General features: G+C 40.9%; 1 protein-coding gene across 2 annotated transcripts in view; it reads left to right on the top strand.

Annotated features, from left to right (window-relative positions):
- LOC119487171 (homeodomain-interacting protein kinase 3-like) overlaps window positions 1-22,365 on the top strand; it is a 37,375-nt gene that overhangs the window by 2,372 nt on the left and 12,638 nt on the right. For both annotated transcript variants that reach the window (XM_037767851.1, XM_037767850.1), the window contains exons 2-10: window positions 2,637-3,673; window positions 3,934-4,125; window positions 4,307-4,488; window positions 14,687-14,810; window positions 19,401-19,520; window positions 20,081-20,167; window positions 20,315-20,499; window positions 20,628-20,793; window positions 22,051-22,174. In XM_037767851.1, the coding sequence (XP_037623779.1) occupies window positions 2,639-3,673; window positions 3,934-4,125; window positions 4,307-4,488; window positions 14,687-14,810; window positions 19,401-19,520; window positions 20,081-20,167; window positions 20,315-20,499; window positions 20,628-20,793; window positions 22,051-22,174 (2,215 nt within the window). In that variant the 5' untranslated portion in view covers window positions 2,637-2,638. The remainder of the gene's footprint in view (window positions 1-2,636; window positions 3,674-3,933; window positions 4,126-4,306; window positions 4,489-14,686; window positions 14,811-19,400; window positions 19,521-20,080; window positions 20,168-20,314; window positions 20,500-20,627; window positions 20,794-22,050; window positions 22,175-22,365) is intronic.

Here is a 22,365-nt window from a genome sequence, read left to right as displayed (position 1 = left end):
GTGTTTGTGTAAATGTGTGATGTAGCCTTAAAACTGGAATCACCTGAGACTGAGTGTAAGCCCGGTCAGGCACAATCTATGTCTCTGTTTGGAAATATTCAGGAAGTGTGGCTGAGAGGATCGGCCTCCGCCTGTTTTCTGCGTATTATCACGGTGTCATGACTTGCTGCAAGGAGAGGAATGTTCCTTAAAAAAAACTTGAAGAGAAACTTTAAAATACTGTTGAAATTTGAAAATAATGTGTACATTGTTGAAAGTTTGATATACTCTGTGTCATGTGTGACACCCTATCTGTGATGTACTCCATTTAGTATTATCAGCCAAATGAAAGAAGCTTGTGTCTATAGCCACAAACTTACATGACTTGCATGTTAGCTGTTGAAGAAACACATGGGATGGATGGTTTTTTATGGGCAACATTTACAGCACATATGGTATTAAATACATCACAAATCAGATATTTGCAAAAGCGGCTTTCATTTCAATTCACAGATCTGAGTTTTTTGGTCACTACAGTTTGGTTGCAGTTCCTCTTTTGTGTCTCCAACTACCAGAGAGGGTGAGCAACACTACTAGTGCCTTACCCAGGGCTAGAGAAAGGAGAATTGTCACTCATTTGTCCATTGCAGATTTCACTGTGTTTATAAGACATATGAACCTTATTCATGTATGCATGCGGGTAGTTTGGAGTGTAAACTCAGATGCAAGATATGGGTCACTTTTAAAGGGACTCTCTGTAAGAATCAGAAATTGCTTGTTAACAGTGACACCTGTGGCCGTTAAGTCACCAACAGTCAGCGGCCTGTTGCTCGCGCTTGTGCTCGTACTATGTAGACGCGAGCGAGAATCGGTCAAAACAGTGAGGCGACACACACAAGACTGAACGTAATTGAAAGGCATCATGTTGATTAACATTAGCAGCTAAAACCACAATATCACTATATGTTTCACATGCTTGGCAGTAAATGTTAATGCCAAATGAAGGTCCCTCCATGAATCGAAGGCCCGACTGATGTTGATACTAGTGTTAACTTTTCCTGCTTCAGCCTCCCGACCGTGGTCACAAGGCACAGGGGAGACACCGTAGTTTTGGTCTCCTGGGTCGGAGTCGATAACATTACTCACTTCACTCAGCAGCAGGGAAACAAGACACATTTCTGCACCAACTTCCACTGTACATTCACTTCATATTCTGAAAGCTAAAATAACTCTTGTTTTCTCACACACTTGCTGCCGCTCTCTCTCTCTTGCTTCACCACTTACTTCCCACGTGCACACACACTCTTCACACTGGCTCTGCTATTCTCCCACAACATTAGTTTTCGCCCGACGTCGGTCACATTTCTGTTTTGCAGGACGGGCTTCACTAGATATAACTTTTTTTGTGCTTCCGTGGAGTTTGTGTTAGCGTCTGAGTTGTGGTGGAGGCTGGTCGTTTGGTGGCGTTAGCGGACTCCATTTCTAACTAAATGTAAGCTATGGCTAAGGCACTCCCAAGCGCGCATGACGTCACATCCGTTGGATTTTCCTGGAAAAATGGGCTCGGGTCTTCACATTAAAAGCAGTCTACAGGCTGATAGAGGAAAACAGAAAGTTGTGGAAGGTTTTATTTTTTTAGGTTAGGTTACAACCTGCTTACACATTGGCAATAAACAATATATACATGTAAAAAGTTAGATACAGTCCCTTTTTAAAAGTAGATGTAAAGATATGGTTTAAATTTAATATTGGGGAAAATAGTATTTGTGATATAAACAAAATTTTCATCCTGAAGACTGTTTTGAATTGTTTAAATTTAATTACATCACCATTGGTCTTCAAGATCTCACAAAATATGGAGGTTGAGTGAGACCTGCTTGATTACATTCATTGAGTTCTATCAGCTGTATCAGTACACAGGTCATATAATAAAACAGCAGCCAGCACAGCTCACTGTGGGCTCCCTTTGTTGAATTTACTTCAGCATTTGATTAACTCAAATTTGGGTATTTGAAGCAGATCAGAATTGAGGATGTTGCTTGTTGGTCATCACATTAAAGAACAATAACAATACTCATGTGCATGGTTCATAAAACAATATTTCAGTAGCATCCCACACAGAAAAGTTTATCAATCAACCAGTGGGATTAGTTGACAGTCATTTCAGTTCATAGATGTATTTGTAAAATGTCCCAGAGTTGCAGAACACCCATCATGCTTCATGATGTATCATTTCCCCCTAGGGTACTGCTTGCTTTGCTGTTCTACTTTGTGTGAAACTGACCCTCCAGTCATACTCCAGTGTAGCGTGCAGGGACAGGCAAGAGATGCAACGGGCTTCCCCCATCTCCCATTACAGTATGCCAGTTCCCCTTTCCAGAAAGGATGACATGATGGCTTAGATGTGTATTTGCTTTGACAGCTTTTATGATTGCTTTATTTAGACTGCAACCTTGCTCAGGAGTGTGGTGATTTATATTTTGGCATTAAAAAATCTATTTCAAAATCGTAAAAAAAAAATATCGATGCATAGGTGAATCAATTTTTCCACCCCTAATGTTACGTAATCATGTAGAAAATGTATTTTGTGTCAACTTTGCTTTAACCTTGACTAAATGATACATGTGGCCTGTGTTTTATTTGTCTCTGTTCTTTAGGTATGGCCTCACAAGTCTTGATCTACCCATCACACCTGCACTCAGCTCAAACAAGTGCCTTAGGAACCAGCAGCAGTGGTACCAGCAGACATAAAGACGAAGCTCACCACAGTAATAACACCAGCAGAGCCTTCCAGCAACGACCCACGTCCAAGACCTATGTGATTGGAGTCAACTACGGTATCGCCTATCCCAACAGCGTTATCCCATCCTCAGCTGGTGCGGATTCAGGAAGACCACACGTGGGACTACAGCTTGGAGAGCGGGAGGAGTTTGCATTGCAGACTGCAGGATTACAGAGAGAAGAGAGCTGGGAGAGACAAAGAGAAGGTCCAGCTGGGATCCAGGAGTCTCTTAGCCAGAGCAGAGGCCCACAGGAAGTGAGGCTTCGTAGAGACAGTGGTGGAACTCCATCAGGAGGAGGCTTGGACTGCGGGCTACTGAGGAGGGCCTGCATCAGAGCAGAGGAGGAAGAGGGCAGAAACAGAAGGGGGCAAGCGACAGGAGGATACGCCAACCTTCTAGACACAGGCGCCACCCCGAGATGTGAACAGAAGGCAGGTGAAGGTGGAGAACATCCGCAGGAGAACAGCTGTGTCGGAACCATGCAGATAGTGGAGGAGGTATCTGCTCTACCTTCACTTCCTCCCCCTGTGGCCATGTTGCAAACCAGCACCGGGAACAATGCAGACACTGTCAGAGTAGGGGGTGGAGGGACACTGCCCACTCAACACAGCAGGGTTGAGGCAGTGACCGGCATGGGAATTAGGGTGGACGGGACCGAAATCAGGCGTAATGGCAGCGCCGAGGCAGTGGCAGGAGCTACAGTGACCAGAACTGGATCAGGAGATGGTGACTATCAGTTAGTTCAGCACGAGGTTCTGTGCTCTTTGAAGAACAGCTATGAGGTCTTGGAGTTTCTGGGTCGGGGCACCTTTGGCCAGGTGGTGAAGTGCTGGAAGAGGGGAACGAATGAAGTGGTGGCTGTCAAAATACTGAAGAACCACCCATCCTATGCACGTCAGGGACAGATTGAGGTGAGAATCTGTGTGTTTTTGTGGTGCGGGTAGAGCAAATGTGTCGTTCTCAGTGTTTTAGTTGAAATTTTGTTGGGGCGTCACATCAGCACATGACGACAGAAACACTGCTTCTTATTGCCATTTTGATTACAACAGACACTGTGTTTCTTCTTTCTCGATGCGAATGAACAGTTTTCTTCTTGCTTTTATTTTGCTTTTATGCTCTGATGATGTGAACTGAACCTGTGCTATTTTCTGTCTCGTTCCTAAACCCCCAGGTGGAGATCCTGGCCCGGTTGAGCAGTGAAAATGCAGATGAGCACAATGTGGTGCGTGCTCTGGAGTGCTTTCAGCACCGCAGCCACACCTGCTTGGTGTTTGAGATGCTGGAGCAAAACCTCTACGACTTCCTAAAACAGAACAAGTTCAGTCCCCTGCCACTGAAAATCATCAGGCCCATTCTGCAGCAGGTAAAGTGACATCTGTTGCAGACATCCACAGATATAACCCATACACATAGATACCCATACCCATGGATGCAAACAGAGGTGCTCATAGAAGATAATGTTTTGTTGATGCTTGTATCCAATTTTGGGCCCAGAATTAGTTCAGTGCCAAACTTGCTCATAATACGTCTTTTTATCTTTACAGGTGGCAACAGCCTTAAAGAAGCTCAAGAGTCTGGGTTTGATCCATGCGGACCTGAAGCCAGAGAACATCATGCTGGTGGACCCCTCCAGGCAGCCCTACAGAGTCAAGGTTATTGACTTTGGCTCAGCCAGCCATGTCTCCAAGGCTGTCTGCTCCACTTACCTGCAGTCCAGATACTACAGGTGAGGACTTCCACATTCAGTCAAATCTCTGTAGGATTCATCATTCACAAGGGCTGCACAATTAATCAAATAGTAAAATATAAAAATAATTTTTCCCTAAAGTCTATGAATAGTCGTGATAAATAATCGTGATCTCAATATTGATCAAAATAATCGTGATTATCATTTTGGCCATAATCGTGCAGCCCTATCATTCACTAAGTTCAAAAACTAATTGAACCAACTTTGTTTTGGATTATTTTCTACTCTCATACACCTTGAAAGCACTGAAAGGGAGTCACCCTGCAGTGGCTGAGGCTTGAGTTGACTGACATACATACCTGTTCATACTTTTGAAACACTTGTTTTGTTAGGGTTCTTTTCTGTTACTTATCAAAGCTGTTTTTAAAACCCGCAAAAATAATTCGCTGTAATCGGGTAAATGCATTAGACTGGCTTCTGTCAGCATAGAAATTTCTACAGGTTCAGTGTTCAGTGATATTTTTCACAACCCAGATGCCACATTTCTAATGAGGAATTGCATAGTTGAGTTATTTATTCCATTTGTTAAGAGATAAACCAAAAAATGCCACAAGAATGAAAAAGTTGCATACCTCAGAAGGAAGCCGGTTTCAAATAGTAAAAAATGTTCAGAAATTTAAATTCACAAAATAGAATATTTTTAGGAAGATCAGATATGTAATGTAGTGAAATGTTATGCCATTCTTCATCATCATGAGATGCCAACACAGTTAGCTGACTTAGTCCTAGGGAAATGGTTGTTTGTCGCAGTGTGTTTCCCACAGAGCTTAGTAAAGTCTTGCCCAAGGTTTATGTGTTAAGGCCTTCTCTCTTATGTAATGTGAATTGCTCTGTGTTAACCTGCACACTCTCACTGAGAGCTCCACAACATACACAGCCCCCCCACCCCCTCCCTCTGTTCCTGTCTTTCATTTTTTGTCCTCTTCACCTGCTGTCTCTCTGTTTGCCCCGCTCCCTCACTCTTTAGGCGCACATATACGCCTGCATGCATGCATGTCTGATCCGTGTTCAGCACATCATGCCCTAAACTCTGCTGCTCTTGCATAACGTGCAGAGGAACTGAGATGTTTACATGAGGAACAGCGTCATGAAATGGTTGGCATGTCTCGTAGCCTAGGGTGAGAGGGAGAGTGTGCTTACGAAACACAAACAGGATTGTGAACTTCAAGACAAATTGTTGCGCAAAAGAACTTCATTAAGCTGTTAACTCACATTATGCCACACAATACACTAAGGACCTGCTGTAGTTCAAAAACAATAATTACAGATTGTACATAGTAGAACATCTGTTCAACATCAAAACCGGTTCTCTCGTTTGAAATGTACTGTAAATTGTTGAGTCATTGTGGACTTGTTGGCATGTGGAAGTTAGTGACAGGTGACACGTTTATTATTGTCCATGCTTGTTTCCAAGGCAAAGCATTTCCTTTTTATTAACCACTGTACAACAAGCTATCAATTTCATTCCCCTATGCTCTTACTAGCAAGTTTCAGCAAGTAGGCCGATCGAGTTGGTGAAAGTGTTGCAAACTCGTTGTGCAATTTATGACAAATACTGTTGAGATACTGGGTATTTCTGCACTGTACACACCCATCGTTACATTCTATGCAGTCCTGATTTTATTGCCCTGTAAAGACTAACATTTTCTCAGTTATTTCAACTATAATTTCTGCTAGTGGTGTATAAATCACTCAAAAGTGTGAGGGCTTGCTGTCCTGAAGCAAACTCCTTTAGACCAAATGTAAAATATAAAAAGAGCCTCAGAGCACCAAAATGCCAGTGTTAACCCTGGGTGAAACTTCTCCATTTTTGCAAAAGTAAGCCACTTTCTATAGGCCCCCCCGTCACAGAGACGAGGAGGAGAGCAGAGCTATAGTTGTTACATAACATAAAGGCTTTGCAGTTGACCTGGTTAAGTGTGTACGAGTGTGCGTTCATGTGTGCTTGTGTACGTTTTGTCTCAGAGCAACATCGGCAACGCTGAGATCATAGTGCAGTTAAAACGGGGCTGGCACTGAATTTTAGGGAGGTCACTCAGGACACAGAAGGCCAGGGAAGAATGTGGTATGTGAAAACCCACATTTAGATCCAGGAAAAAACATTCAGACGTTCCTGTGTGTGTGTGTGTGTGTGTGTGTGTGTGTGGGTGTGCTCATACGTATACGTGTGTATACGTAACAGCTGCCAAGGCTGGATACTTCATGTAGGTTACACAATGTACCCTAACATGCTATGCGATAACTAAACTCAGATGTGATTCTTGGAAATGAAAATTGGTGTGTCGAGATTGTTAACTTTACCTGCTAGGGCCACAAAGCTGTATCGACATGAAAGTTTGTGTAGTATTTATAGTGCTGTCAGTTGATTATAGAATTTAATCGCATGATTGTCCATAGTTAATAATGATTAATGCAAATTAATCACACATTTTTTTAATCTGTTCAAAATGTACCTTAAAGGGAGATTTGTCAAGTATTTAATACTCTTATCAACATGGGAGTGGAGCAAATATGCTTGCTTTATGCAAATGTATGTATATATTCATTATTGGAAATCCATTAACAACACAAAACAATGACAAATACCGTCCAGAAACCCTCACAGGTACTGCATTCAGCATAAAAAATATGCTCAAATCAAGAAAAGAAACAAAAAAAACTCAAGCCCAACAGGCAACAACAGCTGTCAGTGTGTCAGTGTGCTGACTTGACTACGACTTGAAACTGCATGTGATTATCATAAAGTGGGGATGTATGTAAAGGGGAGACTCGTGGGTACCCATAGAACCCATTTTCATTCACATATCTTGAGGTCAGAGGTCAAGGGACCCCGTTGAAAATGGCCATGACAGTTTTTCCTCGCCAAAATTTTGTGCAAGTTTGGAGCGTTATTTAGCCTCATTCACATATCGTCACTCTAGCTGTAAAACTGAGCCCACTACAACCTGAAAATCGTAAGTTGCGTTAATGCGTTAGAGAAATTTGTGCGTTATTATCACATTAACTTTGACAGCCCTAGTAGTATAACATCAACCTTAGTTTTCTGTGGCCACCAGCAGTGTGCAACAGATTCAATCTATTCTTCTGAAGTTTTTCTTTGCAAAAAATATATTTTGTGCCTTTTGCCAAATAATGGAAGGCCATTGAGTTGCAAGGTTATTCAAAGATTACAGACACAGTGACTATTTTGTTTATAATGGGACACGAGCACTTCCACCAGCCTTTTATCTTGATTTGCTTGCCATTCTACCTCCCTTCCACCGTGTGTTTGTGTGTGGGAGTCAGTTTAGCCCTGATGACAGCTGGTAGTATACGCATTCATAGTTTACTTAGTGCATCATGCGTTGGAAGGCCGGGATAGGTAAATGTCTGTATTCATATGGAGATGTCACCACACTGTTTTTCACTGCACTGTACTGTTTTTCCTATCTATATGGTTATGTAATACGAGTCCCAGAGCGGTGTGTGTGTCGTTTTGTTTGTACATCAGGTTATCAGGAGAGTGTTTTGCAGGACAAAGTGTCTCCTCATCTCCAGTGCTCATATTGCATAATGGCTGTACTGTATTGTTGCCACGGTGAAGTTGTAAAGAAATGCTGGCCTCACCACAGTGAGTAGGAGGAGGTTTTTTTTTTACAGCTCTGGGGTTTTCCCTGGATTTTCCAGAACCATAGGTAGTAGCATTGCCAGCAGTGTGGCTTTGATGCAAAAGTCAGTTTTTAAAGACATAAAGAAAACCCTAAGGGCCGTAAAATTGAGGTCGTCTTAACGCTTACATTAAAGGCACAATAAATACAGGTTATAAATACAGGTTTATATCCACTCCCACACACACTGTAACTGAAGTTGTTTTAATGCACATACCAACACTAGACAACATTAGAATCCAAGTTGTTAATATTTTCTGATGCTGGTAAAGGTTTGTTTACCAGCATGGGCACCTTGTAGAATAAAACACACCCATATTTTAAAGGGAGATCACATGAGAGACTCTTAAAATGCTAATTGCCTGATGCTCAAAAAATGAGCAGATTGGGCCTTTTAACCATTAGCATATAACAAACATTGATGAGACATACGCCACTAACATTGTCTTGATTATGAATACTAATAAAGGGTGTGCATATCTCCCACTCAGATGATTCAATAGTTTCTGTGCCAATGTTGTCCATTTAAACTTGGAATTTTTAACAGCCATATATTAATGAATATATTGCGATACTGTAAGCAAGGCGATGCATTGTGATTTTTTTTTTTAATCTAATTTTAGGGAAACTCAGTATAAAGATCACACCACCATATGTTTTAAAATCTGAGTTAAAAAAGTTTTAAAAAATTACGCAATCAGAACAGTGGGATTTGCATTTATCACTGTAACATCCAAAATCATAGCACTACTTTGAGAGGGCACACACTGAGATGCCGCATATCTTTGCAAATGAAATAAAGTATTGACTCAGTTTAGCTTTGCATGTAAACTCCTATACAGTAAGTAGTGTGGTTTTGAGAATATTTTCTTACACCCCTAGCCAGTGTGCAGCGCTGCTAGTGCTACTTGCCTCAGTTACTCACAGTACATTCCCATTCAGTATTATTCTGTAGCATACTGCCACCTGCAATGAGTAGCTTGATTGGCGGCTACTCTGGTATGTTTTAAAGAAGGAATGCATGTTTAGTACACTAAACTTTTTCTACAAAGATTTGATGTTGCTATTCACTAAAAAAGATGGGCTTTTGGCATCAGCATTCATTTTTAAGCAAGTTCACTCAGTATTTGGTTTGGATTTGTGGCTGAGTATTGAAGAATCTGACGATACGATACGTATCATGATTCAATGTATTGCGATACAGCAAGCAAGGCGATACATTGCGATTTATTAAAAGTTGCAAACACTACAATTACTGGACATGCTACCACCTAGGGGTGTAAGAAAATAATATCACGATACTCATATTATTATTTTCTTACCCCCCCTAGGTGGTAGCATGTCCAGTAATTGTAGTGTTTGCAACTTGAAGTGTCCTCAAGGGAATGCTTATTCATGCTAGTCGGGTTTTGTACTGTCATAAGTTGTACATTTCTATAGATCCATATAAAGATGCATTCCACATAATTTTGAATGAAACCGTGAACAATTTTGTCCATCTAACTTGTCCTTGGCCCTGAATGGACCTTGATAGTCCACACCAATGCAAACAGAATCTAAACTTCTGCTATAGTGGGCCCTGGGTGTCTTTATTCACCTACAGCAAACAGGTGCAACCTTTTTGCTGAAATCTTGCTTAGTCATCGGGATGATGCTTTGTAATGGATACGTACTTGAACTTTGTTGATTTTATAAGCAGAACTCTGTGGATAGAAGTCTCTGGCAGAAGCTGTTCAATGCTTGTCATGCTCTAATGTGTTGTTGCCATGGCAGCATGACACAGCGGGGCCTGGTGAGGTGACTGTGCTGTCCTGCGGGGGCTGGTGACGTAAAACCAGCTCCCACAATGAAAATGGAGCACTGGGCTATGTGAATAATTCAGCTGAGCAGATCAGGTGGAAGGAAAGATGGCTATCATCTTAGCATGCTTACAGATTTGGGCAGGTTGTGTTAGGCTTCCTTCATCGTGGTGTGATTTCTTTGTCACAGAGGTGTTGTTTTACACAAGTCGCATTGTAATAGTACATACACATTTGTTCAACTATTCGACGTAGATATTCAGATGAAACACAAAGAGGATTGTGTAGGGATGGGTATCGTTAATATTTTATTGATACAACTACTCTTTTTGAGAGTTTGGTTATTTATCGATACTCTTACCGGTTCTTTTTCATCACTAAATAATAACTTCTTAATATATTACTTAAAAAAAGAATAAATTCACAACAGGATTAGAATTTATTTATATTATAAATATAACTAAGTGTTTCCAGAGCAGCAACAGTAATGTTTACAACAGCAAATCACTATATAAACGCAATCATATTTTACTGGAAACTAATATAAAATGTTGATAAAATAAATAATATTCCTGAGTGAAGTTAAGAAAGAATGAAGAACACAGATATCATAAGCATCAGTCCTTCCTCCTGTCCTCTGTCATCTTCCCTCTGATGATGTGAATCACTGCTGCAGGTACCGCTGGTAGAGGGAGGAGGGGCTGCTTTGTCTCAGCAAGCAGATTAGTTTACAAGAATTTTAAGATACGTGGCAAACTAAGCTAAACTTAATTTGCGACGTATCTTAAAATTCTTATACTAAGCTAAAAAGTTAGACTACATACAGACTGCTTTTGTTTTAGCTTGTATGTAACCATTTGTTTATATCTGAGCTAGCGCGCTGTGCTTGTGTAAACATAGCAGCGGTGGACATTGTGGAATTGTTGGCATGTGGAAGTTAGTGGCAGGTGACAACGTTTAATGACGCCCACGCTTGTTTCCAAGGGTAAAGCATTTCCTTTTCATCAACCACAGGACAATAAGCTGTCAATCTCATTCCTCTACACTCTCACTAGCCTGGTGAGGTAGATATTCAGATATGTGTTTTGCTAAGTACTCTTTGGAAGGAGCAGGAAATTTGAATCCTGAGTACTAGGCCCTGACACGTAGCCCCGGGTCTCCTCTCTAAAAAGCATCCATATGTTGAGTTGAGTTTTGCTGACCGGCTCACACTGTCAGTTTCACTCCACAGTTGAACAAAAACTTCTAGAAGATGAGTGGTTTTAACACAACTGGTGACCTTTTCACTGGTTTGGGGAAGTAAAACGGTGAAAAAGACATGTCCAATGTTTGTGGATTAATGTTGTCTGTCCTAGTTTGTTCTGAAGGTCAGTAGGGAAGCCATGAATGGCGGTGGACCCCATACTCATACTCGACTTGTACATGCATAATGAATAATACATGATCACTCACATTAAGTGGTGCATTCATGTTGCTAAATTCCCTGTTCCTTACCTAAAGGCTTTTTTTTTTCTTATCAACTGAAATAATTGCATGGTGTTTATAGTTTTGTCCTGGCTTAACCTTACTTAGTTTTTTCTTTTTCTGATATACTACTGCCTGTCATGCTTTGTTCACGTATCCAGTCAGTTTAATTGTTTTCTTGATACGGACCCCAGAAACAGTAGTTGCTACTGTGGTACAAACCAGCAGGTATACAAAAAAGTGAAACTGATGTTGTCCAGAGCCACAGTTTAACATGAGGAAACACAGTTATCCAACCCCGTTCTCTCTCTCTTCTTTTCTTCTAATAAGAATTTAATTTTGTAAACAAATATTTTACTTTTAATTTGTGTTGCCATCCTTTAACAAGTAAGGACTTTGTGCGAGCATTTTGAAAATGTAAGAGAAAGAAATCGCATCCTACTTGTGTTTGATATTCTAGTGGTGTCTTTCCGGTGATCTTTGCTTTCAGTCTGTGTTGCTCTTGTTTTTGTTGAGCATGCGTGTTCACTCTCATGTAACTTGATCTGCTGTCCCACGCCCTAGTAATGCAGTGGGATGTGTCTCATATGTGTCCACAGGTGTTGAAGCACTGGGTTCACATCTCCTGTAACGAGTCCCATCTCATCATGTTGAACACACACTTAGATATGTACGTTCCTGAAGTGTGTGCATCCATAGTTATTGTCTGTACGCAGCATGGGTGTGTTTCCATACAGTCCACAGTGTTTGTAACTGCTGCGCTCCAGTGTGAACAGTTCGTTCTGGAAGCTGGTCTGGCTGCCAAACACCTGTGGGTGTGTTATATGTGTATGTGATGAGCTGTTACTTCTCTGGAAAGCTCCCCCCATAATATCAATGTGAAGTCAAAATTCTTCATTTGTTTTTACTGTCAAAAATAATGTTTTAACACTCTCCAAACTTTATAGCTACAAAAAAAAATAAGTTTTCGACAGAAGAATCTCAAATGTTACTGTAAAACTTCTTGTTCCCATATCTCTGTTTTCGTATCCCAAACATTAAGCAATTCCAGAGGCCATGGATGTTAAAGCAAAGTACAGTTAAAACCAGAACCTCCCTATCTCTGTTTCCTCCTCTTAAGTCAGCACTAACTTGGCCTCAGGTTATCTTTAGTTTGTGCAACGCGAGTTAAGCAGAGCTGACAGCTGTGGCTGTAGTTTCCCCTTATTTTGTTATTTTGCATTGTCATTGTGTAGTTTGTTCACCCATGCCATTATATTTATTTTTTTCTTTGCGCTTTCATTGTGAATTTGTTTTATATAATTTTCCTTTGATAAGAGTGTTTAAATGTATTTTAACTGGCCTTAGTCCTTGCTTAAGGCTCCTGTGTTGCCAAACAAAGTTTTTTTTGTGATCTTTGTCTCTGGGCAATTCCACCTCTGTTTATCCTAACACTTAAAACTTATATAAACCTAAGAACACCACAAACAGTTTCTTACTCCCCACTTTGCAGGAGTGTTCTGTAAATGTTTGAGACACTGTTTGGTGTTGCATAACTGGACTTCTTCCTCTTGAAGGAGCAATAGGAAATGGCAAAGTGTAATTTCCTCTTCCAGGCCAGGGAGGGCAGAAAGCATGGGCTGTGCTGTAAATGTGATGGACTTGACATCTGCAATTGTGTGTTGTTTACACACATTCATACATGCACACATGGAAACACACATATAGAACGGTGAGCGATGGCCCCATTTATCGCCCTGTAATACTGTTACATTATGGTCTTGCGTCCGGTTGTTGCTTGGCAACAGTCATTTCCCCTGTGGTCGTCACAGCAGTGGTTACTATTTGCAGCACTGTTGCTCAGCTGCTGTGTCCCGGCTTAATAGCCCATTGTTTTCATACGTCGCCTTGCACTACTGCTGCAAGATTACTAGTCCCATTTGAATTGTGCAAGTGGCAAAGTCCATTCGTTGGAAAAGATTTAGTTCTTTGTTAAAGCAACAGTGCATGCACGTCATATGGCTGTAATGTTCAATTTGTGAACCCTGAAAAACCTGTTGTTGATGAGACTGTCATTTCTTGGATAGAGACTGGCATGTGCCGTGCTTTGTGGTAATCTTAGAATGAACTTAGCTCACTTTCCTTTAAACTAAATGTAATTTAAGAAGTGAAATGGGGTCATATAAAATGCCACCCAAAATAGATGTTTTGTCAGTATGGTGCTTAAAATGTACACTGAAATACCAGAAAAATGTATTATGTATTTTCACCCAGGCCAGTACCAACCTGGAATGCTTCTGCTGTTGGTACTAGGGCTGTCGAAATTAATAACGCGTTAACGCAAATTCGTTTTAATGCCACTAATGTCTTTCATGCATTTTTAAAGCTAGAGTGAAGATACTGGCATCATATGAAACTAGAGGAAGGAATCCAGTGGTACCAACCATGTCACACTAGCTTGTCGCGAAGGAGGCTAAATAATGCTCCAAACTTGCGCTAAATTTTGGTTAGGAAAAACTGGCATGGCCATTTTCAAAGAGATCCCTTGACCTCTGACCTCAAAATAGGTGAATGAAAATGGGTTCTATGGGTACGCACGAGTCTCCCCTTTACAGACATGCCCACTTTATGATAATCACATGCAGTTTGAGGCAAGTCATAGTCAAGTCAGCACACTGACATACTGACAGCTGTTGTTGCCTGTTGGCTTGATATGTTTTTTGTTTCTTTTCTTGATTTGAGCATATTTTTTATGCTAAATGCAGTACCTGTGAGGGTTTCTGGACAATGTTTGTCAGAGTTTTATGTTGTTAATTAATTTACAAAAATAAATATATACATCCATTTGCATGAAGCAAGCATATTTGTTCATTACAATGTTGTTAAGAGTATTAAATACTTGACAAAACTCCCTTTAAGGTGCATTTTGAACAGATAAAATATGTGCGATTAACTATGGACAATCACTTGCGATTAAACATTTTAATCGATTGACAGCCCTAGTTCTCACGCTATGCCCTGGTGACAGGCTGGACATTGTAGGAACGGGTTTTTGGTAGGGAAGAGGGAGGAGGTTATTTTGTGTGGTGTGAAAAATGTTGTAAATGAAAAAGAATGTTGAAATTGAAAAGTTTGTACTCATTTTTTTTTACAACTGAAATTTGTTATTATAGAGAGAGTAAAGTACCAAAAAAAGGTACCGGTATCAGTCCCAATATGAACGGTACCCAACCCTAGTGACAAACTCCCAAAAAGTAACCTATTTCTGCTTCTCTTTTCTCTCCGTAGGGCTCCAGAGATTATTTTGGGCCTGCCATTTTGCGAGGCCATAGACATGTGGTCACTGGGCTGTGTAATAGCTGAGCTCTTTCTGGGCTGGCCCCTCTACCCTGGAGCACTGGAGTACGACCAGGTAACATTCTTCACACGCAATAGCTACCAGCTACTGTATCACACACACACACACACACACACACACACACACACACACACACACACACACACACACACACTCTCAAAGGGAGGGAAGGAGGGATCAAGATCTATCCCTCTCTCCCACCAACGGCGTAAAGAGGACAAAATAAACAAAGAAATATCATTTTTCAGAGATTACAGAATACACATTTATTGTGTATAATTCTTCGGTCTCTGCTTTGCCAGCAGCCAAAACTCAACCATATCTTCATTATCTAGTTAAACCTGTATTTGTTGTTGCTCCCTGATCTCTCTCTCGCCGTATGAGTGAAGTCCAACAAATCCAGCATGAAATCCACCTAATGCTAATCTGAGCTGAGTGAATCAGGAAATTGTTCTTGGCAACGTGTGATGATCTTCCCACAGGGTCGAGCGGTCTAAACTACACAACTGGGACTTTAAATGGAGTCCCCCGGCGAGGGAGAGGGAGCATGGGAAAAGGCACACAACACATTCACAGACCAGTACAGGATTACTCTGTGTTTGACCATAAGCAACTCTGTGAAGACTGGAATTAAGCCCATCATGTTTACAGTGTATGAGTTTAGAAATTTGGGAAAAGAAAAACTTGGACACCCTGGTATTGTCGTATCTCGACATTTATTATGTTTGGAGGAAATTAGATTTGACCTTTTATGGAAATCTACAAAGTCCTCCAAGCTAACTTATTTGGGCTTCTTTGCCAAACCAAATGTTTGAGATTGGCTGTACTTCGATAGTACACGCCATTACCAAACATTCTTGTTCATTACATTTTTTAAAGAGTTGATGGCTTGTCGGGTGAGACCCTGTTTAATGCGTATGCATGTATGTATGTTTTTGGAGGGTTTATAGTTAGGTGTCACTTGTGCATCCAGCAGCAGCTAGCAGTTTGGACAGTCATCAGTCAGAGATAGTGGCTGATAGAGCTTCACTGAGCAATGACCGCTCTGTTGTACCACTGGGCCATGCCAGGACGCACACTCACGCGTGCATATCGAGCCCCGAAAAGTATGCTGTGCTATGCCAAGGCTCACTGCAGTTCCACTCTACACAGCAAAATGTATTTATAAGCATAAGCCTGATGGTAGACACACACACACACACACACACACACACACACACACACTGTGGTGAGTGTTCAGTGCACCATCAGCAGGTTCTGGCCAGTCAGTGTGTTTGTTCTGGGCCGTAGAAACGTGCACTCATGCACACACACACATACAGGCTGTTAAACTCCTATATCCTGTATCACTGTAGGATTTCCATTGGTCATGGGATTTCTTGAGTGTCACGAAATTATTATATATATGCCTCCGCGCCAGCGAGTTATGTTTTTGGGTTGTCCGTACATCCCATTCTCGTGAACACGATATCTCAGAAATGCATTGAGGAAAATTCTTCAAATATGGCACAAACGTCAACTTGGACTCATGTATGAATTGATTCGATTTTGGAGGTCAAAGGTCACTGTGACCTCAAGTCCGTTCGATTCTTGTGAACACGATATCTCATGGAAAGCCTGGAGGGAATTTCTTCAAATTTGGCACAAACGTCCATTTGGGCTCAAGCATGACCTGATTAGATTTTGGTGGTCAAAGGTCACTGTGACCTCACAAAACACATTTTTGGCCATAACTCAAGAATTCATATGCTAATTTTGACAATTTCACAGAAATGTCTAATAAAATAAAAATTATGAAGTGATGACATTTTGGACCAACATGGATGTGAACTGCAACTTGACTGGTTGGCTGAGGCATGCAACCGCAAGGTGGTAATTCTGTTTTTATTTGAAAGAGGACAATGCACGTTAATCAACATTCAAACAAATGTAAATGTACCCGAGTTAGCTGAAAGGCTAGTTTTCATCGGCAGTCACTTTGCCTGATGTTGTTAGGCATCATAAAATTTTGATAGGGGTAATAAAAACAGGGCAGGCCAGAGAGCTGAATGAATTCTTGGGAAAAGTTGGCACATATCTGGTACCTCCTGTGAAATGAATAAGTATATTTTATAACTTGCAAATCAAACGGTGCTGGAAACCACTCCTTTTTTAATCATCATCAACGCGTCATATTTTAAATCTTTCGTGAACTGAAAAACAAACAAAATGGCAAAAAATAAATTAGTAGAAATACGTTTTTTATGGTCATAGAGGTAAACCAACTGACATGATGTAGTTCTACATCAGAGCCATGTTTGGAGCCCCCAGTAAAAACAATGAATCTAATGAATCTGCATGATTCAGTTGTATCATATTTTTTAGTTAACTACAACAAACTGTCTTTGTGTGATGGATTTTACTGTCTGTGTGTCAGGTGAGAAAGAAAAGAGTTGTGAGTGTGAGGGAAAATAACTGCCCCTAAAGAAGCCACGAAATGACTGTCTAATCATTTTTCTTTTTTGCGTCATTGTCACTGTTGGAAATAGACTTTTTTGTCCACCTGCCACTGTGGCTAGTAGATTACAAAATCTACCAGCCACTTCATAGATGACCATTGTTTTTTTGGCTGGTAAGTGAAGCAAATCTAGCGGCCACTTGTATATTTTACCAGCATTTGGCTGGTGGCTGGTGTTAATTTCCAACCCTGCTCATTGTACAGAGCAATGCAGAATAACAACATGGCAGGCTCTGTAGACTTTACAAACCAAGTCATATCCCAAAATGACCCAACCACAACCCTGTGATGGAAGGTAGAGAAGGGTGATGGAATCAGAAGGCAGCGAGATGCCGAACAGCACGAGGCAGGGCAGTGCGACCTGTGTCCGTTGGCTGCTCTGATGCTCTCAGCTCTGGTGCTGACTATTAATGAAGTCAGCTAAACTACTTTTGAGGCTGGATCAACTTCTTCTATTGCCGTTCGGTGTGACTGAGTGTTTGGCTGACAGCTCTGTCAGCAGCCCGGCATGAGAGACTCTCCGTGCTGTGCTAGGATTTTATAATTAAATCATGACATATTTGTCTTACTGTGTGGACATCTGATGTTTTCACATCACAGATGATGAATAACGGCAGTAAAACGTGGGTCTTGCATGTAAAACATGACACAAAAGTCGGGTTTCTACCAAAAGTTCCCTGAACTTTTAGGTCCTGAAACTATTCCTCTCAAGGAACTAAAAGGTTCCTTCAGCCCATTGTTGTCTGCGTTCTAAAGACCTGTGAAGATTAGGCAAATTAGTCCGCTGACGTATGAAAAAGCAACATGACATGTGACGAGAGAAATGTTCACTCCTAAATACTAGAGTACTTCCTTGTTTATGAATGAAGCGTACACGAGTTGAAGCTGTTGAAGCAGCGGGGCTGTTTGTGTGTTTCATGGTCATCCCTGCAAACTCCACCCCAAAAGTTCTGGTACTTTCAAAAAGTACTACCCCCTGACCAGGGCCTTTTTAGGGGGGTTAAAAGGCCCCCATAAAATGTGCCCGGAACTTAATTTAGACCCTGGCCCCTGCGGTCGAAACGCAATGACTTCCTCAAAAGGTTCTTAGTTCTGGGAGAAAGTTCTTGCGGAGGAAACTGGGCTTAATTTGGCAGAGGAGTCATATTTGTAGGTATATTATATTAAAGAAAATAATCAGTAATAATGCTGAGTGTTTAAAACAATGAAATAATAAAAAAAAAAAAATTAAATATCGACAAATAAGAAAGGCATGACCCATAATCATATGAGAAATTCATACTGGTCAAAAAAATCCCAAACCCTTTTAATTAATAGATGATTTTGAAGGTTACTACTACATTCTTGTATTTTCTGAATGTTTTCTTGAGGCAGCCCAACAACTGACTATACGCACTGAGCTGCTTAACAGCGGCTGAGCTGAGCGTCTCTCATTCTCAGAGGCAAACCACTAAATTAACAACATAATATGACAAACATCGCCCCAATAATCACCCAAAAAGAGCAACTGGTGATGTACTCAGCCAATCGCCAAAAGCTGATATATATTCGTCCAATCATCCAACCCTACTCTCTGTTCATAAGATTTACATCAATCCATCACATTTTTATCTGTCACTTAAAGTTCAAATAAGAAGAAATTGAAGATGAGGCTTTGAGTATACTTGTGTAGGCTAAGCATGAATTTAGTCTCAAGTGGCGTGTCTGTGGCTACGTTCAGGAAGGACTACTATTTCTAAGTAATGCAGGGTGTGAAAGCTATTATCATAAACTGAATCTTCAGTGCGTGATATACTTTTTTTAAATTTTGCACACAAGTGTCAACAACCTCTGACTTCTGTGTGTGTGGCTTGTTTGCTGCATCAGCCTGTGAAGTGCTCCATCTATGTCAGTTTGGCAGTGCAGTAAAGGTTGAAGTGCAGGGATGTTACCATGCCGTATTAGATAACAAGCGGCTTATAGACCAGCCCAGACAAAATCCAAGTTGCAGAATATAACATAAGTAAACACACATTTCTCTTTTTCCACATTTTCCTATTTATTCTTTCATTACTTTCCTCTGTCATTTCTCTATACTTGAATTTTTTTTTAATTTTTCCTATTAATTTTTCCACTCCTGTTTCTGCTCTCTCTCCCTCTCTGCTCAGATCCGGTACATCTCTCAGACTCAGGGCTTGCCTGCCGAGCAGCTGCTCAACAAGGGGACCAAGACCTCTCGTTTCTTCTCCAAAGAGTCCAACTCTCCCTACGCCTCCTGGAAAATAAAAGTACCTGCACACAAATATACACTCATGTAACATGCATGTTATCACGCAAACAGTCCACATCCTCCCATCAACCACACATCATCAACAGTCACAGTTTCCTGTGGTGGTGGGGACACAGATTAACTGGTAAGCTGAAAGTCAGTCCTTGCAGCCAGGAAAAAAAGTATGAAGTAGTACATTACCAATGGGAAACAGATGCATAAGCTTTTCAAAACAAGACGAAGCCAGCACACCCTGAGGAAACCTCTAGGAAATGTGAAACTGTGTTTAGACTACCTTCTGAGCTCACTCTTAAATAAATTTTAAATGAATGTGAGCCTAATGTTTATCTGTCCATGTACTTCCCAGCAAAAACCCAACACTCTGACCACACAGATTTACATGGAAACACATGGTTTGCCTGTGTTTTTTTGTGTAATACTTTGACCTTTCATTCCTTATCATATAAACAGCGGTAGCTTTCAACACAGATGCAAAAAACATGTTTATACAAAAATCTTTAAACACTACACCTCCATACTGGAGATTGTTTAATCTTAATGTTTCTGTTCCTCCTCCAGACAACAGAAGAGCACGAGAAAGAGACGGGACTTAAATCCAAAGAGGCCAGAAAGTACATCTTCACCTGTCTGGATGACATAGCACACGTGAGTCCAACCAGACCAAATGACTTCTGCGTACCATACATATATATATAACAATCATATCAGCTGATATGTTCAATTACTCCTGTTTTTTTTTTAATTGATTGTGGTTCTCATATGCAATGTGTTCTCTCTGCTCCCATCTATCAGGTGAACTTGGTGCTGAGTCCTGATACCAGTGACATGCAAGCAGACAAGGCTGACAGGAGGGAGTTTGTGTCTCTACTGAAGAGCATGCTGCTGATCGATGCCGAGGACAGGACTGTTCCCTCCAGCGTCCTCAATCACCCCTTCCTCACGATGACTCATCTGCTGGACTACCCACACAGTAACCAGTAAGGCACCTGTAGTAACCAGCAGTGTACACAGGGATGGCATAAATTAATTATTGTTGACTGTAGTTTGAACTCCAGTCCTACAATTTTCCTCCTCACCCCACTACATCTCCTCTTGTTCTCTCCAGAGTGCAGTTGTCTTTCCGCATCATGGATATGTGCCACAGTCGGCCCACCAATGCAGTTTTTGACGCTCTGAATCAGAACACCATTCATTTCTCAAGACCCCCTGTAGCCCCCACTGTCTCCTCTGGCCTCCCTCTAGGCTACAGCAACATACCAGTCCACACTCAGGTGAGATACTGTAGCCGTGTATGTTTGCTGCTACAGTAGTACATTTTCTGTCTTACTGGACCAGGGCGTGTTTTACCTCTTGTATTGTATTTTCCATTTCACCAGTAATCATTTATATCAGTTAGGGTTGTCAATTGATTAATACTCTTATCAACATGGGAGTGGGCAAATATGCTTGCTTTATGCAAATGTATATATTTATTATTGGAAATCAATTAATAACACAAAACAATGACCAAATATTGTCCAGAAACCCTCACAGGTACTGCATTTACTATAAAAAATATGCTCAAATCATAACATGGCAAACAGCAGCCCAACAGGCAACAACAGCTGTCAGTGTGTCAGTGTGCTGACTTGACTATGACTTGCCCCAAACTGCATGTGATTATCATAAAGTGGGCATGTCTGTAAAGGGGAGAATCATGGGTACCCATAAAACCCATTTTCATTCACATATCTTGAGGTCAGAGGTCAAGGGACCCCTTTTAAATGGCCATGTAAGTTTTTCCTCGCCAAAATGTTGCGTACGTTTGGAGCATTATTTAGCCTCCTTCACGACAAGCTAGTATGACATGGATGGTACCATTGGATTCCTTCGGTTTTCTAATTTCATATGGTACCAGTATCTTCACTCTAGCTGTTGTTGCGTTAATGCGCTGAAGAAATCAAACAAATTTGTGTTAACGCGTTATTATCTCGTTAAATTTGACAACCCTAACATCAGTTTGACTGAGATCTGGATTTACAGACACCACAGTCAGTTCTTTTTAATGCTATTTTGCTTCTAAAAACATTAAAACCCCTGTCATTCAGCATGGTAGTGGCTGGATCATTTCATTTGAAAATTATGCTACTACATGTTGTTTCTTGGTGACAGCCCTTTTTTTGTCAGGACAGAGAACATAAATAAATGCCTATAAATATGTCCAGTCTTTAATGTTTCTGTACTGATGACCTAATGTTGCCCTCTTCAGGGGAGAAGGTGCTGTAACATATAATCTCAGAATATTGGTCTTTGTGTTTCTTTCACATGTGACTCCATCATTGTGCTCAAGAATTATCGCTAATCTTCTTTCCATGTCTTTACTTTCATTTCCTCTCTCTTCTTTGTCATTCGCTTCATTTCTTCTGACTCCTCTTTTCACATTTTCCCTTTCTTCTCTATATTCTCTTCTCTGTCTGCCTCTCCATCTCTGTTTCTTTAATTTCATTGTCCTCTCTGCCACTGCCTCCTTGTACTATTTTCTAATGCAGGCTTTAAACCAGTCAGCTCCCTCAGTGTTGCATCCTGGGATAGCGATAACAACTGCGAATGGTCAGTTTGGGTGCACCGACTCCTTCCCACCTGCCCTTCTTCTTTGTCCCCCAACCATGCAAGGTATGCAGACTGCACGCTGCTTACAATGATTGCATAACACATTTTATTCAGTAATTTAAGAAATTTATTTTCACAGATTGCATATTTAAAATGTTTTACATTGTTATGAGAAGGGTCTTTACCCAATCATTTCTAATATAAAGTGCTGAACTGTAAATGAGTGGTGCAATAGCTTCACCAAGATGCTATTG

Source organism: Sebastes umbrosus, chromosome 4 (genome assembly GCF_015220745.1).
Source record: "Sebastes umbrosus isolate fSebUmb1 chromosome 4, fSebUmb1.pri, whole genome shotgun sequence".
Classification (NCBI taxonomy): Eukaryota; Metazoa; Chordata; class Actinopteri; order Perciformes; family Sebastidae; genus Sebastes; species Sebastes umbrosus.
This window is presented reverse-complemented; position numbering and strand designations above follow the sequence as displayed.